At 34.7% G+C, this 16745-nt stretch overlaps 1 protein-coding gene across 1 annotated transcript in view; it reads right to left on the bottom strand.

Annotated features, from left to right (window-relative positions):
- The window catches only part of Cad87A (cadherin 87A), a 237899-nt gene that overhangs the window by 76281 nt on the left and 144873 nt on the right, over nucleotides 1-16745 (bottom strand). Inside the window, exons 8-9 of the mRNA XM_069815945.1 lie at nucleotides 5317-5429; nucleotides 2103-2300 (exon numbers count right to left, since the gene is read on the bottom strand). Of these exons, the coding sequence (XP_069672046.1) occupies nucleotides 2103-2300; nucleotides 5317-5429 (311 nt within the window). The remainder of the gene's footprint in view (nucleotides 1-2102; nucleotides 2301-5316; nucleotides 5430-16745) is intronic.

Genomic DNA, 16745 nt, shown 5'->3' with positions numbered 1-16745 from the left:
TGATTCAGTTAACATTGAGATCTCATTATTTTTCACAGGGTAAATATTTAATATTTATAGACATTTAAGCACTGAAATTAGCATGAAAAAATTACACAATGTGAACCACTAACCCAGTGGTTTCCAACATTTTTTGACTGACGACACACTTTACTGAACGCCCACGATATCGCGACACAATTACTGTAATAATAATAATAATAATAATAATAATAATAATAATAATAATAATAATAATAATAATAATAATAATAATAAAATTAACAAACAGGTAATTTCTTTTTTGCTAAAGTCTTTATAATAAAAAGTGAAACCAGTGTTTTTCTTCTGGAGAAAAAGGTGGTGAAACTCTGTGTAGAATATTTCATAGCTGACAGAGAGATGATTACTGTTCACTGCACGGAAATTTGGTCTTTTTAACCTCCTTTTCGTCCAACTAAGACTTCCAAGGTCTAACCGAAATTAAAAGAAAAAGTATATTAAAAACATAGTTCCAGCGCGTTCCGACTGAAAAAAAAGGCACTGATAACAACTTCTATGTAGTGTCGGACATTCAGTGTTGTAGATAGGTCGATGTTAACACGCAATCGAAAATTCTAAAAAACAAGCAGCAACTTGAGTGGCATTAGAAAAAAACAAAGGTATGTATAAAAATTCCAACCTATCTATGCTGGTTATCTGATAAAAGATTTTTAGTATTGTTTTTGAAAACTCACCTATTTGAATTAATGTAAAGTCTGCGCTTTGTGGATTGCACAGAGTTTCTCTATACGTGGCCTTATGGTTGACAGCCCAACACAACAGTATTTTTATGGTAGAAAATGCTGATTCAAACAAGTATGACGTTGAAAACGGCAGTTTTAAATGTATTTTTAGTTTATTCGGGACCATCGACTGATTTGACAAAACATTTCCGCATATAAGACACTCGGAATTTTGTTTATATTCATCTCTACGCCACGCAAAATCATATTGCAAGTATTCATCACTATATTTACGAAACGCAGTGCGTTTTTGTGAACCCTGAAAGGAATTTTCGCTCACATTATTTGAATTAGCACTGCTGTCACTTATACCCAGAACTTGATTCAGATTGTATTTTTCGAATTAAAAATTTATCCATGATAAAATATAAATAAAGCACTTTTGATAAAATAGTCGCACTATTATCCGCTCACACGTATTTACTCAAACTGACCAATATGTTCTGACGATTCTAAACTCTGTTTATTACTAAGTGGGAAGAGTAAACGAATTACTAAGAATTGTTGTAGGTGTTCGCTTTCATTCGAATTATGGCCAGGCAGAAAAATTAAACAGAGCATTGTTGCAGGTGTTCACGTTTCATTGGTAAAGTCTGTCTTAAAATAAAACGTACCATACCAAAGACTTCGTTATAAATAAAAAATGCGTTGTAAAGAGACTTTCTGGATGGCATAAAATTTATTTTTCAATTCCAAAACTTCGCGACACACTCCATGGGACTGTGCGACACACCGGTTGGGAACCCCTGGCCCTAATATATGTAAAAGTAGTATAATTTTAAAGTTAAATATCTAAATGCAATATAGGCCTTTCGGTGTTGCAATATTAAACATCGAACTCATGATTACATGAACATTCGTACTGTTACTTTCGTTAGCTGTTTTTCAACACGCTGTAAAAACAATGTATTTCAATAATCATGTTGAAAATTTTAGGGATAGTAATCATGAGGCAAATTTGGTGTATAATTCCACGTCGGAAGCGTTTGGTTTCGAGTTATAACCAAAAATAGTTGTCAGGGAGCCAAGCAAAAGCTCTCGTTTGCATGCAAATTGGGATGTCTATTGCAAAGGGAAACTTTACCGACATATCTGTAATACCTCTATCAAAATCCTAAGGTTTGCAATTTCGTTATTAATTTCAGAATGAATCTTCAGTCATTCTCTCAATGTAGTGTTTCCATTCGTTTATGTATTCCATTATATAGTCTGTTAATTTAAGAACACTTAATTTCTTTTATGGATACTTTTCTGTTCTCATTTACAAGTGTAATTTACATGTTGTTAATACAAATCTCTATAATCTATATAATTACATTTCAAACGATTTCTACTTACTATGTCTGGATCGTGGACCTCCATATCGAGATGAGGGAGGGGAGTGCCATCTGGAACGTTCTCAGGAATTACTATGCTGTATTCGCGATGATTGAAACTTGGTGCTTCATCATTCACGTCCTTAATTGTAACAGTGCCCTTCTTCGTTGTTACAGTCAAAGGATCATTTCCAGGAACTCCATCAACCACTTCACGAGCCTGTTTATTTACAAAAGTAGATATTGCGCTTAAATACATGGTACATCTAATAAAGCAAACATTATTTGAATAACATAACGTTTCCATTACAACCATCCGTCTTTTGTCTGTATGAAACAGCCGGATTCAAAACTGCGACTGTATTTACAAAATTTAATACAGTATTAAATTTAGCACTTTCACAATGATTTATCGACAGACTAAATTGTAACAAATAATGCAATTGTGATATTTGTCATAATATCCCCCTCCAAATTGTGTTTTCTTTCTGTTAAGGGCCCATGGCGAACTTATTTTTTTAAGGCCCTCGTAATTATGGTCGAGTGGCCAAAATTGATATCAGCACTTGTTTTGACATTATTAACATGATGGAAGAAAAACATTTAACTTTTTTTTATCTACTCCATCAAAATGTTTGCTTGTTAGTCCATAGTCACAGTGAACGAGGTAAGATCTGTCCTGTGACCCTATCATGCATCGTGGGTATGGAGGGGGAAGACAAGTTTTTAGTCTGACAAATTCTCATCACCGGTTGTAGATCTCGCCAAAGGGTTTCGAGAGATCAGCCACCCATGGCTCATACGACACCAAATAATTGTGGTGGTGAGCTGAACTTACGTGTTTGTAGATTCATGTACTATTAACGACCGTCATCCCTCACACGCCAAACTCTTTTTCTGATCGCCTAATACTAGTGACAGACTACATTCACTAATCGCGATTATCGACCTAATCGCGATCTAGGTTGTAGTATGTCACCGTCCCGATCGCGATAAGGAGCTTAATCTTGTTTCCAGAACTAGATAATCACGCTGAGGCACGGTCCAGTGGACGAAAGTAACATTTTAGTAATCTTTGGTTTCGAATCACCTTGATTTATATTATTTAGGAAGTCGTGATAGCTTCTGCTGTGGAATTTTATGTTATCCCATCCATTGTATTATGGATATTATATATATATATATATATATATATACATGGTATTTTATCAAAGAGAAACGAAAATGAATGGCTAGAAAATGACATTTGGCTACTATTAGACGTACTGGAGAAATTTAATGCAGATATGAGAAAAATATAAAGAAATATATTAACAAATGACAGATGAATTATTCATATATGGAGGGCAATAGAAGTCTGCCGAAAGATGTTTCATTTCAATAAATAATGGATTACAAACTGGAACTGATTTATTTTTCAGATTTTTACTTTCAATCTCCATTACGATGATATCGTTGAGGTTAGGGATCATTTTAAAAATATGTTTTATTACAAAATAATATAAATCTTAGGCTTAATGATATACATTTTATAGGTTATAAAATCTCTTTCCATAAATTGTTTCAAGTTAGACTGTAAAACATGTAAAAATTTTAACAAATAAATACCCATATCAAGCTGCAAGAAACATAAAACAAAAAAAGGAAAACAATGAACAAACATCAAAACAAGGTATGAATTTCAGATGTTGTCCAGGAAGTAAACATTTAAGTATGTACATAGAGAAAATTATTTCCTCTATGGTAATTCAGCTGTTGACCAGACGGGACCAAGCGTGCCCTAGTGTGTCAACACATTTTCGGTAATCGCGATTGGAGATAATCACGATTAGCGACTGTAGTCTGTCACTAGTATAACCTTTCTCTTCTAGCGCAACTCATGCCAGGTTTCGCCTCCTGAACTATACTTTGTATGGTTGATGCGCAGACAACTTCGCGTTCTAGGTAGCAAACGTTCCGTCTCTAGTTACTGTATAAGGAGATGCCAATTCGTGTTTCTGTGTCCGACTACAAGGCAGTGTCTCAATGTAGGAGGAAGAGATTCCGTCGCATTATGTTGCTTTCTTTATCTTATTTTACCTTCTCCGTTGAAACTGACTACAAGCCAATGTGATGTAGGGGAGAATATATCTTTGGACCAACATTAGACAAGCATACATGGCGGGACTCTCTGGTAGTGTGGTCAACACGGCACAGGGTCACCACGAAGACAACATAGGACAACACGTAACAAGGGACATACACCCATGTCTATGTCTTAATTTGTTTTTAGGGTACTGCTCAAATAAGATGTGAAATCCCATTGCAGGATCATATGTTAATAGTAGGCCTACATTATGCAACGAGCCTATAATGGTAGTAATTAAGATGCAAGTATGATTGCTTATGAAACGAGCGCAAGCGAGTTTCATAATTTTCATACGAGCGTCTTAACCCTTTCTTACCTATAGATACTATATGGCAATAATTAACTTTATAGCATTTATATACTTGTGTGTTACATATGAAGGTAAATTTTGCTGGATAACTTCTATTTCAATACATTTTCATCAATATAGTTTTGTTTCAAATGTTGCCACTCCCGTAACTTGGTCACTGAATTGGTCCTAATACAGCTATTTGTTTCAACATGGATTGCTTGTAAATTTAATTTGGGTTAGAAAGGGTTAAGTACCATTATAGGCAAGTTTCATACGACTTTTTATGCTCGACCATATTTCTAACTTGAAAGTATTGAAAATCAGGTCTTTTTATGGTTATGTGCGAACTGACCTGAATTGTGAGATGTGCGCAGACGCGAAAGTATTGATTTTTTCCGATGCCGAATGTCATTGACCTTGGCACAGAATAAGAATGAACATTAGTCTGATATAACCTGGAAATTGATTTAGAATTGAAAAACGAGGTGACAAATTGAATTTAATTGAATATTATTTACAATTAACGCTAATTATTATAGTAACAGAACATAACCTTCTGCAACAGTATTGGATTTGCAGCCTCCGTGACTTTTCGCTAATTGTCTGTCGATTGCATATCCAAGAATAATCGATATAACGGTACAAAGCTGACTTGTGATTGGCTGAAGACCTGTACTTTAATGAGTAGGTGTACTTTAATGACATGCATTAAAGGACTGCTACCAGGTGTATAATTACTACATTTCGGCATGGTCGAGCATAAAAAAAATTAACGAACAGCATTCAACATGAAAGAGTAATGATGATAACACTAACCCTGACGGTGATGTTTATAACTCCTGTTGAATCATCCAGTGCCTCCTTATCAAGTGGTTTAGCAGTCCTCAGCTCTCCAGTTTTTGGATCAAGTAGAAAATAATCTAAATGATCTGTAACAAAAAGAAATACAATTTGGTTATTATATAATAGGCTACATATTCATTTCAATGTTTATCACTGCTATAATGCGGATAAAAGCGGAAGAGATTAACATATTAACAAAAATATACACAGAGTTTATTACAAAATGGAGCATAAATATTCATTTACAATAATTTATACAGTTATAATGGGATAGACGTCATGCCAATGAATTTAACTTATTCTCTTCTGTTGGTGTATGTTATGAAATCATTACGAGATTTCCTGCTGTGAAATGTTTCAACTGTAGAATACAATACGAAAAAAGATACATTTTAGAAACGTAGTTTCGTAAAATATACCGGTAGTAAAATACTAGGTAAAAATGGCCGTTTCAAAACACAGACCTACCAGTCTAAACTTAATGCTGTAACATACTATACTCAACATCACAACATTATTCAGATATAAAACACCAGAGAACAAATACAAAGGAGGCATTGATTCTTAATGTAATAGTAAAAAAATCAACGCAAAATATATCTCCGTATCGTATCATATTTTAATAATAATAATAATAATAATAATAATAATAATAATAATAATAATAATAATAATAATAATAATAATAATAATAATCATAATAATGTAATTTGTTGGGAAACGACGTTACACACAGGCTAGTTTTACACTCAGCCTACCGTATTTCTTTTTGTGGTTATGTGTACTCGTATTGTTAATTTGCTAGGAGACGTCGCTACACATTGGCCTGTGTTCAATAATAATAATAATAATAATAATAATAATAATAATAATAATAATAATAATAATAATAATAATAAAAGACAAAGTATATGATTATGTCTCGTGACTAGAATATTGTACGGAATGAAAATATAAAAATTGGAGATTTACCCTTCGAAGAGGTGGAAAAATTGAAATATCTTGGAGCAACAGTAACAAATATAAATGACACCCGGGAGGAAATGAAACGCAGAATAAATGTGGGAAATTCCTGTTATTATTCGGTTGAGAAGCTTTTGTCATCTAATCTGCTGTCAAAAAATCTGAAAGTTAGAATTTATAAAACAGTTGTTCTGTATGGTTGTGAAACTTTGACTCTCATTTTGAGAGAGGAACAGAGATTAAGGGTGTTTGAGAATAAGGTTCTTAGGAAAATATTTAGGGCTAAGAGGGATGAAGTTACAGCAGAATGGAGAAAGTTACACAACGCAGAACTAAATGCATTGTATTCTTCACCTGACATAATTAGGAACATTAAATCCAAACGTTTGAGATGGGCAGGGCATGTAGCACGTATGGGCGAATCCAGAAATGCGTATAGAGGGAAAAAGACCTTTGGGGATGTCGAGACGTAGATGGGAGGATAATATTAAAATGGATTTGAGGGAGGTGGGATATGATGATAGAGAGTGGATTAATCTTGCACAGGATAGGGACCGATGGCAGGCTTATGTGAGGGAGGCAATGAACTTGCGGGTTCCTTAAAAGCCATTTGTAAGTAAGTAAGTAATAATAATAATAATAATAATAATAATAATAATAATAATAATACTATGCGGGATAGCACATAGAGGGTCAAGGCCTACCAGCCGAGAGATGGTCTCAAGTCTACGTGTCTCAACAGAGGTGAACGATCATCCAACCAAGGGTAACGTATGGTTAGCATGATGATTTCCCCAACCTTTATATGTAGCTGGTCGGATTTTGTTACCTATTGTAAGTAGCCTATCCAAATTCATCACGTTGCTGGGTAGACACCGATCTCATAAACTGGCCGAAATTGTATGAGGAAATGTATTCTCCCATGAGAATTCCAGCCAGCGTTTATTCCGTAACGCCCTAGACCACGACACTAGGGTTCAGGACTATGTAAGCAAGTACAACAATTATTACTGTATTATCCCCAATAGCCATTACGGTAAAACAATACTTGGCTTTTAAATACTTTGAATGTTCGCTTTATAAGCGTTAACTTGAACTTCGCCCCACTTCTCAAGTATGTACACAGTCACTATCCACACATTACAGAAGTGAAAAAAGTAAGGCTACCAAATTTAAACTTCTAATAGTCATTACTGTAAATAATAAGTACCGGTACTTCAATTTTAAATACTTTGGCTGTTCAATTTCTAAAGTAATTTGACATTACAGGAGTGAACAAGAGTACGGTTACCTAAACAAACTATCAAAACAATTACCCTCTTTTTCCTAATAGCAATTACTGTAAGCAATAAGTACTTCGATTTTAAGTACTTTGGCTGTTCGCTTTGTAAACATAACTTGAACTTCACTTATACACAGTCACTATTCACAGACTGCAGATGTCAACAGAAGTAAGGTTACTAAATTTACCAAACCAAACTACTAAAACTATTACTTTATTTTTCTTAATTCATTACTGTAAGCAATATGTACTTCGATTTTAAATACTACCGGTACGTCTGTTCGCTTTCTAAATGTAACTTGAACTTCTCTCCACTTCACAAGTGTATATACAATAACTACACACACACATTGCAGAAGTAGACAAAAGTAGGGTTATCAGATTTACATAAGTAGGCTATACACTACTAAAATGATTAACTCTATTTTCCTAGTAGTACCGTAGAGCAATAAGCAAGCTTCATATCACTTCGCAAATGTATACACAATCACTACACACACACTGCAGAAGCGGACAAAAATAGAGTTACTAAATTTACTTAAGCATAACTGGTAATTAACCATAATACGCCGTTCCCTCACATATGCCATTTCTGTACTACTCACAATAGGATATGGGTGAAAATATAAGAAATTACAATACAATTTTGTGTAGTTTCTTCCTTTTATCTCCTTTCCCCTCATTCTCCTCTACTTTTTCTCTATTTTTTTCATCCATTACATATAGCCTATTATATGTCAATTCACCTTATGTACAGTCGCCGTGATACAATTCAAGAACTTTTTGGTTTATAATGAGACGCTTTACCACCACGCTATGAAGCGATTTGGAAAAATTCTTCTTAAAATATTTCACTTAATACTGTATTATTTGTTGTTTATAAATACAAATCAATAGATGACGTCAGGTTAAAGGCCACTTCCTGGAACTAAGGGAGTAGAAATTGGGTAATTTCCTAGTACTCGGTACTCATTACATAGGTCGTTTCTGTGTTTACACAGTGGTTCCTTTCTGAAAAGAAAAACGATAAAAATATTGTCTTTTGTCGGAAATGAACTACAACCTAACCTAACTTAACCTAAGAACACATTATTATAGATAACGAGTACCAGGTACTAGGAAACTACCAGAAATTGCTTCGTATTAGCTATATATCTGGCTAATTCGGAAAGTAATTTTGTATCCCTCAAAACCCCCCGGTTGGGGCTATCGCCCCCAAACCTTCTCTAGCATATAATAAAACTAAAAAACAGCATTAAAACCAATTAAATACACAATACAGGGATAACAAGTGGTATTTCCAGTGATAAATCAAATTGATTTAATAAATAAAAATATGTTGTAAAATAATAAAATAATTATTGTCACATTTTACATTACAGTACTTAATCTACTGATGAAAGCTATCATTTAAATATTCCCTATAATGCAATTCATAAACATTGTAACACCTGGTGAATTATTTTGGGAATTTGTGAAAGGGAAATCGTGTAGCCTATATCCAATGTACAGAGTCACCGTTAAAACGAAGAAATACATCACAGACTAAAACAAAGGCACATCGGAAAACCTGGACATGTATAAGGTGAGAACAAAACCGGTATATGACTCAACGGCATATTATGGTTAATTACCGCGTAACTTACTAAAATATTACTCTATTTTCCTAATAGCTATTATTGTAAGCAATAAATACTACCATTTTAAATATTTTGGATGTTCGCTTTCAAAACTTAACTGGAACTTGACACCACTTCACAAGTGTATACTAGTCACACATAACAAAACTAACAAAGTAGGGTTACCAAATTTACGTACTACAACTATTGCTTTACTTTTTCTAATACCCATTACCGTAAGAAATAAGTACACCGATGTTCCCTTCCAAAACGTAACTTTAACTTCGTCCCACTTCTCAAGTTTATAGATCCGCACGGTCACATGCAACAAATTTAATGCATTGAATTCTAATATCCCTAAATTTATGCAGTAGTATAATTAATATTTATGTTATAAATTACTGGACATTATTTGCTTCGTCTATTAAAAGTCTTTCATAAATTAGTTAGTTGAAACGTGGACTCTTTCTACCCGCCAAGGTTTAAATGTAGCCTAACTTCTTTTTCTATTAATTTCTTAAAAGACATATGATTGATAAGGTCATTTTATGTTTATTTATAATCGATTTTCTTACGATGCAGAAGTCTACTGAATCTTGAATATCAATGAACTTTATCTATACACAGAAAAAACATAACCTAACCTTATTACCAACATTGTTAATATTTTTTAGAAAGCATCATGCCGAAATATACATATAACTTTAACTGAACATGGAAACAAGCGTGATATAAATTCCTGCTTACTAACTATTTCAACTGCATACGAAAATTTGTAAAGAAAAGTACAAATCATCACACATGTGACAACACAATAGTATACTGATACAAACATGGCACGTAGTCAGTGACGTCATGAGCACGTTGAATATCTCGAATGCGAAATCATTCATGTCATCAGTAGATGAACTTGAAACTTCACAAAGATGGGTTCTTTATAATAAGGAATATATGCAGTAAAATGCCACCGTTATGATTATGTGAGGTTCTTGATGCATTCCATTTACTTTCTGAGAATGTTTACTAATAAAATTTACTCTGTACATATTACTTTCGTAACGCAAAGAGTAACTCAAAGTAGTTCAATGAAAAAGGCGAAAAAAAATACAGAAATAACTACAAAGTGCTTTCCTGTGTTTCAGTAAAGGTCCTAATTCACAAAATTCGAAGACATCTATAGATAACTTTTTTGTTCTAAAGCTAAAGAATACCTCAGACCAAAAACTATAATTAAGAATAAAGTTTCAGAACAAGTGAGGATTTGTAAATACTTGTAAAGCAGAGTTACGTACGATGGGACTAGCAATTGGACAATAAACTGCTCAAATAGCAACAAAAAAAGTGCTATGAAGCAAGTCTTGCTAACGAAGAGCTGTCTACACGCTATTATAAGGGTTTGATATGTAATTAACTAATTATGTATTAATGACCCGACAAGGAAAAAACGCAAGAAGGGGATTGAGGTGGAAATGTTAAGACCGCTCTAGGAATATACAGTGAAAGGTAAAGATATCACCACGGTGAGCCATGGAGACCCACAGGATAGCGGGAAGTTAAGGCGCCCACATTTGCTGGACAACCGGCATTAATAACGGTAGGGATGTCAGTCTCATGTAGTTGCCGCCTTCACCCTCAAAGAAATAATCCTGTTTCTGTTAGACGATCAATAAACTCTAGGGTCATAGTGCGGTCGGCAGGATTAGAACAACGCATGATCTCTCAGGAATTGAACTCGCAATTCCTTAATCGCGATGCCATCGCTCGTTCCAGGAATTTGCACGGCGTTCAAAGATATCTCGCCTAGAATTTTCTGATCGTGTAAGAGAACTTTCTAACCACGGTGTAAGTATAGGCACAGTCTACTATATACAGTCGCGAAGCTTGAGGTGTTTTTTTGCAAATCTCGTGATAAAGCGCTCCAAGCGGTTAGCAACTAGAAACAATAGACTGTCCATGGTCGACTTTGGACTGTTTCGTATTTCTATCGAGTGCTAGCTCGTTGCGTATTTCACATTGATGCTTGTGAAATGTTCGTTATTGGTTATAATGAAAATGTTAATGGCTAAAATATAATAATTGGAATAATAATATGGGACAAGGAGGAGACGTTTGTAGTGCTATAAATTGTAGCAACAGTAAGAGAAAGAGGCCAGAGTTATCCTTTTTCCGATTTCCGAAAATTCAGAAAGGTTCCTGGGTTTCCACAAGAAAACTGTGCAGAAACAAAACTGTTAACTTGAAGTTCTTTGTGACTGTTAGAATACATTATATCCTTAAATTTCACTACGAAATGTTTCAGTCTAACCGAAAGGACATTAGATATCGGTTAAAGTTCTGTCACTTAGGCTGCTAAATTTCCAGAGAAATAAAGGTTAGGTCTACTTTTTTTTTTCAGAGGATATATTTTTAATTGTAGCGATTAATTTTGTTATTATTTTTATGTGTTATTTTACTAAAGACGTAGAAAAATTAAGTCTGTTTTAATGAAATTTATTGATCACGTTTTATTTTCAATTCTGGTGGGATTATTATTGCGTAGGCCTACTTTTCTTTCAAAGGATATGTTTTTAATTATAGCTGTTAATTTTATTGTTATTTTTATTTGTTGCTTTACTAGAGACGCAGAAAAAGTCTGTTACAATAAAATTTATTGATCACGTTTTATTTCCAATTCCGGTGTGATTATTATTGCTTAACCTCGTCCCACTTTGTTAACTACGTAAGCCTACACTACAAGTACCGGTACACGTAAGTTACTCCATTAATTCATATTTTCATTATTATTGTTGGAAAGAGAAATGCAAATTAATATTTATTGGTTTCATAGTTAATTATCGCTATAATCTTGAATGAGTGAAGCTATTATACTAAATTTCAGTTCGTTTTGCACAAACAAAAATTATATTAACTTATTTCTTGCAGGTATCTTCGAGTTTATGGTGGAATTTAATATACTTCATTAAAATAATAAATTAACTTTATGCATTTAATATTTCAATAATGGAAGGAAGGTATTAATTTTTCCTAAAGAACACTACAACGGAAGTGTAACCTATTTTGTCGGCTGCTAGGAGAGAGATCTGCGATGATGAGGCGATAGTAGCGATCCTAGTGGTGGGCAACTACCCAAGTTTGCATTTTTACTACATATTGAGCTTCGCGACTGTATATAGTAGACTGTGGTATAGGACTAAAAATGGACAAACTTTAAAATAGTTCCGCTAGTTTTCAATAGGTGACACTATTACTGGGACGGGTAAAAAGTGTTGGGGGGGGGGGAAATGTTTATTTAGGCTAAGTATAAATTATTCTCATAATTGACAATATCAGCGGTTTCCCGCTAAACTTAGTGCTTTGTTAGAATCAGCAGAGGGGAATGAAATTTTTAATTCTATAATGCGGGTATACTGTATTTATGTACGATTGGCGACACTGACTGTTACATTCACCATCGATTCATATAAGTAATAACTTTTTTTTATGTTTAATATTGGTCGACCAGAAAACTTGCTATACAGACCACTGAAGTAATAACTAAAGGAGTCACAATTAGACGAAAAAATTATCGATCACTATCCATTAGTAAGGATCAGTTATATCTTTCAACGTCAGTGTGCGTTATATAACCATAAACTAAAATAAAAATAAGACTAAGACTTTTAAAGATTATTGTACTCAAAGTACAAGAGAGAAGTTTTATATGATATTCTTATTGAATTTGGTATTCCCAAGAAACTAGTTCCATTAATTAAAATGTGTCTCAGTGAAACGTACAGCAGAGTTCATATAGGTCAATTTCTGTCAGATGCATTTCCAATTCACTGTGGGCTAAAGCAAGGAGATAAAAATGGATTTGAGGGAGGTGGGATATGATGATAGAGAATGGATTAATCTTGCTCAGGATAGGGACCGATGGCGGGCTTATGTGAGGGCGGCAATGAACCTCCGGGTTCCTTAAAAGCCAGTAAGTAAGTATTGTACTCAAAGTTTGTTTTCAATAGTGTGCTGGAACTTAATATTTCAAACGTTTCATAAATGCTTAAAGGTCCATAATTAGACGACTTTAACTGGTACTGACATTCAAAGGTATCCGACACTACGATTTTATAATCGTGTAAGCGAACTTTCCAACCACGGGACAAGTTAGAAGCAAAGATAACAAAAATTGACAAACTTTGAAAGAGTTCCGCTAGTTCTCAATAGGTGCCACCATTATTGGGAGTCGTTAAAAAGTGTCAGAGAAAATGATTATGTAGATAAAGCATAAATTCTTTAGTGCTCGGGAAAAGTGACACAAGTCAGTTTCCACAAACCTTTTTTGATAATCTATTGACAACTTACGGAACATCTGCTCGCTTGGAAAAAAAAAAAATACATAGGTATTCCTCCCATTACAATAATTCATACAGACAAAAATCAAATCGACATAAACCAGTGCAAGTTGTCAATAAATTATCAAAAAAGGTTTGTGAAAACTGACTTATGTCACTTTTCCCAAGCACTGCAGAATTATTCTTCTAAGGGTACGTACACGTTGGAGCAACGATAAACGATAAAAGAAATGAGCTAGCGACGCTTTGGTATTATCAAAGAATCAAGTGTTCATATCGGAGCGACGAGGACGCGGGAAGCGAACATTTTGATTTATCAGTAGAAGATATTCTATGCATCCACTTAATGAAAGAAGATATATAGGAAATATCAGCTGCTTAGTTCAAGGTTAATATAACTTAAATACGTACAAAATTAAACCCGTTTCTCATCCCAAAGATAGTATAAATTCGTTGTGTTGTGATTGGTTCTTGTGATCACATAACATAGGACGAATAAATACACAACTGATCAATTTGCCAATATCTATCTACAATAATTCATTTAATACGCCGAAATAATAATAAATCGATTAATATTCGGATATATTGATAACCACCGGTAATTATACAGATTAATATTATCTTAATCAGAGATCATATGAACGACAAGAGCGAAGAAAATGGAACTTTGCTTTTTCGTCGCTTTTATCGTGTATCTTCGCTTTTATCGTTACTCCAATATGCACACCTCAATGACAATGCATGCTTCAATTCTCTCTGCTATAGTATCGCTGCTTCTTTTATCGTTTATCGTCGCTCCAATGTGTACGTACCCTAATAGACAATATCAGCGGTTTCAGTGTTGTTTTACAATCAGTAGATGAAAAATTGAATTCAATAATACGGGTATATTTATCTACGATTGGCGACAGTGACTATTATCTTCGCCAACTATTCATGGAAATAATAACTAAAGAATCCATACTTACACCAACAAATAATCGATCACTATCGATTAGTAGAATCAGATATCTTTGAACGTCACTGTACACTCGCGTTGAAAGATATCTGATTTACAATTTTCTGATCGTGTAAGCGAACTTTCTAACCACGGGGTAATTAAGAACCAAATAAATAACAAATTGACAAACTTTGAAATAGTTCCGATACTACTGTTGCTGCTGATTACGGTAAAATGTTGTTATTACTCGACCGAGGCGAGTGGAGCCGCGGGCGTAATGTGAACTATCGCGATGCGGTATTACAAACGCAGGAGCAGTAGCGCCACGGCTCCGGGTTGCAGGATTCCACTGATCTTAGTCGAGTAATATACTGAAGTATAAAGAGCTATAATTTACTGGTAGTGTAGACAAAAAAAATAATGGAGGAATGTAGCCTAGAAACTGGACATATAGCCTGAAATATGTCAAACCCCACAATCTCAGTATACGTAATTATTTAAACTTAACTTACTTAACATTATCAAATATTTCTAATCCTTTTTGCGAGTTTTAACAAACTTGTGCAAGTTTTCATAACCTTTGTAACGAGCTAGTAACCGGACTTTTGTTCCTCTAATTCGAACATCAGGAAATATTTCAATGTTACAGGACTGCAAAGTAGACAATTTGGACATTAAAGAGGTCAGTAATTTTGTTTGGGGCTGTATTTATTCAGGGACACAGTAAATCTACGGTTTGCTACTCTCGGCTTTACTTTTTCCTCCGAAGGAAATCAGGCTAACGATTATTATCGACCTTAAATAAACAATCACTGGCGACAGGTTTTGAATCCTTGCAGAATAGCGTTAGCGTTTATTTGACTAGTAAGGTCAACTTTATTACGTTCCACTGAATTTCCTCTTACTTTTGTGCTACGTTTTACTAGTGTTCCATGTCGTTACAGTCAATAGTATTTTCGCAACATTCAATTCTCTCACAAGACCAATGTTAGGAGAACAAATTGTTTCCTGGATAAAGAGAAAGCCACAGCAGCTGAATCTGGCACACATTTATGCATGCATCTTTCCCCTCTTACGGCTTTAATAGTTAAATCAACGTTCAGTGAACACTGGTCGCCATTACAGTTTAGTCCCTCTCGTAACCACTGCCTTCATTGCCATTACCATCAGTAATAATGGGGTCGTATTGTTTGTGTGGCTCCATCTCAGAAATTAATCCTTTTATCTCAGCAGACAGGTGGAGACCAACCAGGGCGGTCAATAAATCCATAGCTACAGATCTCTGAACGTGCATGAATGGATTTATAGATGAGAAAGTTTTTGCTTTCATCTATCCAACTGTTATTACTAGGGATGGAACTTCGGACACCGAACCTATGAAGTGAACTACGTCGCGTTTCATACAAGTCGTGTTATTTACATCAACTCAGGGTAGTACAGGGACTTCTATTGAGCATTGCTATGCTTGAATCAAAATGTTGCTCCGTATAAACTACAGCCGACCAGTCTCCGGCTCTGACATTTCGCTTGGAAAGAGAAGAGAGAATGAGAGAGAAAGATAGTGACCAGCATTGCCAACCTGTGGCGTTTTGAAATTGTGAAAAAGAACCTCGAAATTCCACTGTGAATGAAACTATTCTGCTAAATTTTAACCTTAAAACACTCTGGTTCGGTTTAAAGTAATGTTTTTAATTCTATAGTAATTTGCTGTTACAAGACTTGAGTTCTGATATGCGAAGATTAATTCAATCGCAGTTTGCAATGCTGGGGGAGAGGCGAGCACTCGAGGTTAAAGTTGTCTGCTAGAGCCAACCAGCTATGAGCGTCTGATGTATTTAGCGCGATGTTGCCACTTCTTTCTTTTATGCGAAGCACGTGGCGAACGAGTCGTTAGTTCTTTGTGTTATAGTACAGGCGAAGTAGTTGTGTTGTTTTGTGCTTGAGCGATTTACGGTGCCTGTAAACCTTATTATTGATATAGTAATATGGCCAATGGTCGTCAGAATCAAAGAAGGAAAAAATCGGCTCATGAATTTATATACAGATTGCGTGAATATTTTGAGAAGGAGCGAGACAATGGAGAACCTCTTCTCCCTGTTACGAAAGTGGTAGATAGAGTTTGTGACGCTTTGAAGGTGGGAAAAACAACCGTTAAAAGTGTGGCTTCTTTCCACTTGAGTACCAACAGATTCTAAGGAAAGTAGAGTCTATTTCATTTGATATACTGGACTTTCATTATAAAGATATTCCCATAGTCTGTGGTA

The sequence above is a fragment of the Periplaneta americana genome, chromosome 17, assembly GCF_040183065.1.
Source record: "Periplaneta americana isolate PAMFEO1 chromosome 17, P.americana_PAMFEO1_priV1, whole genome shotgun sequence".
NCBI classification, from domain to species: Eukaryota; Metazoa; Arthropoda; class Insecta; order Blattodea; family Blattidae; genus Periplaneta; species Periplaneta americana.
The sequence above is the reverse complement of the archived record's forward strand: the minus strand, read 5'-3'. Positions and strand labels throughout refer to the sequence as shown.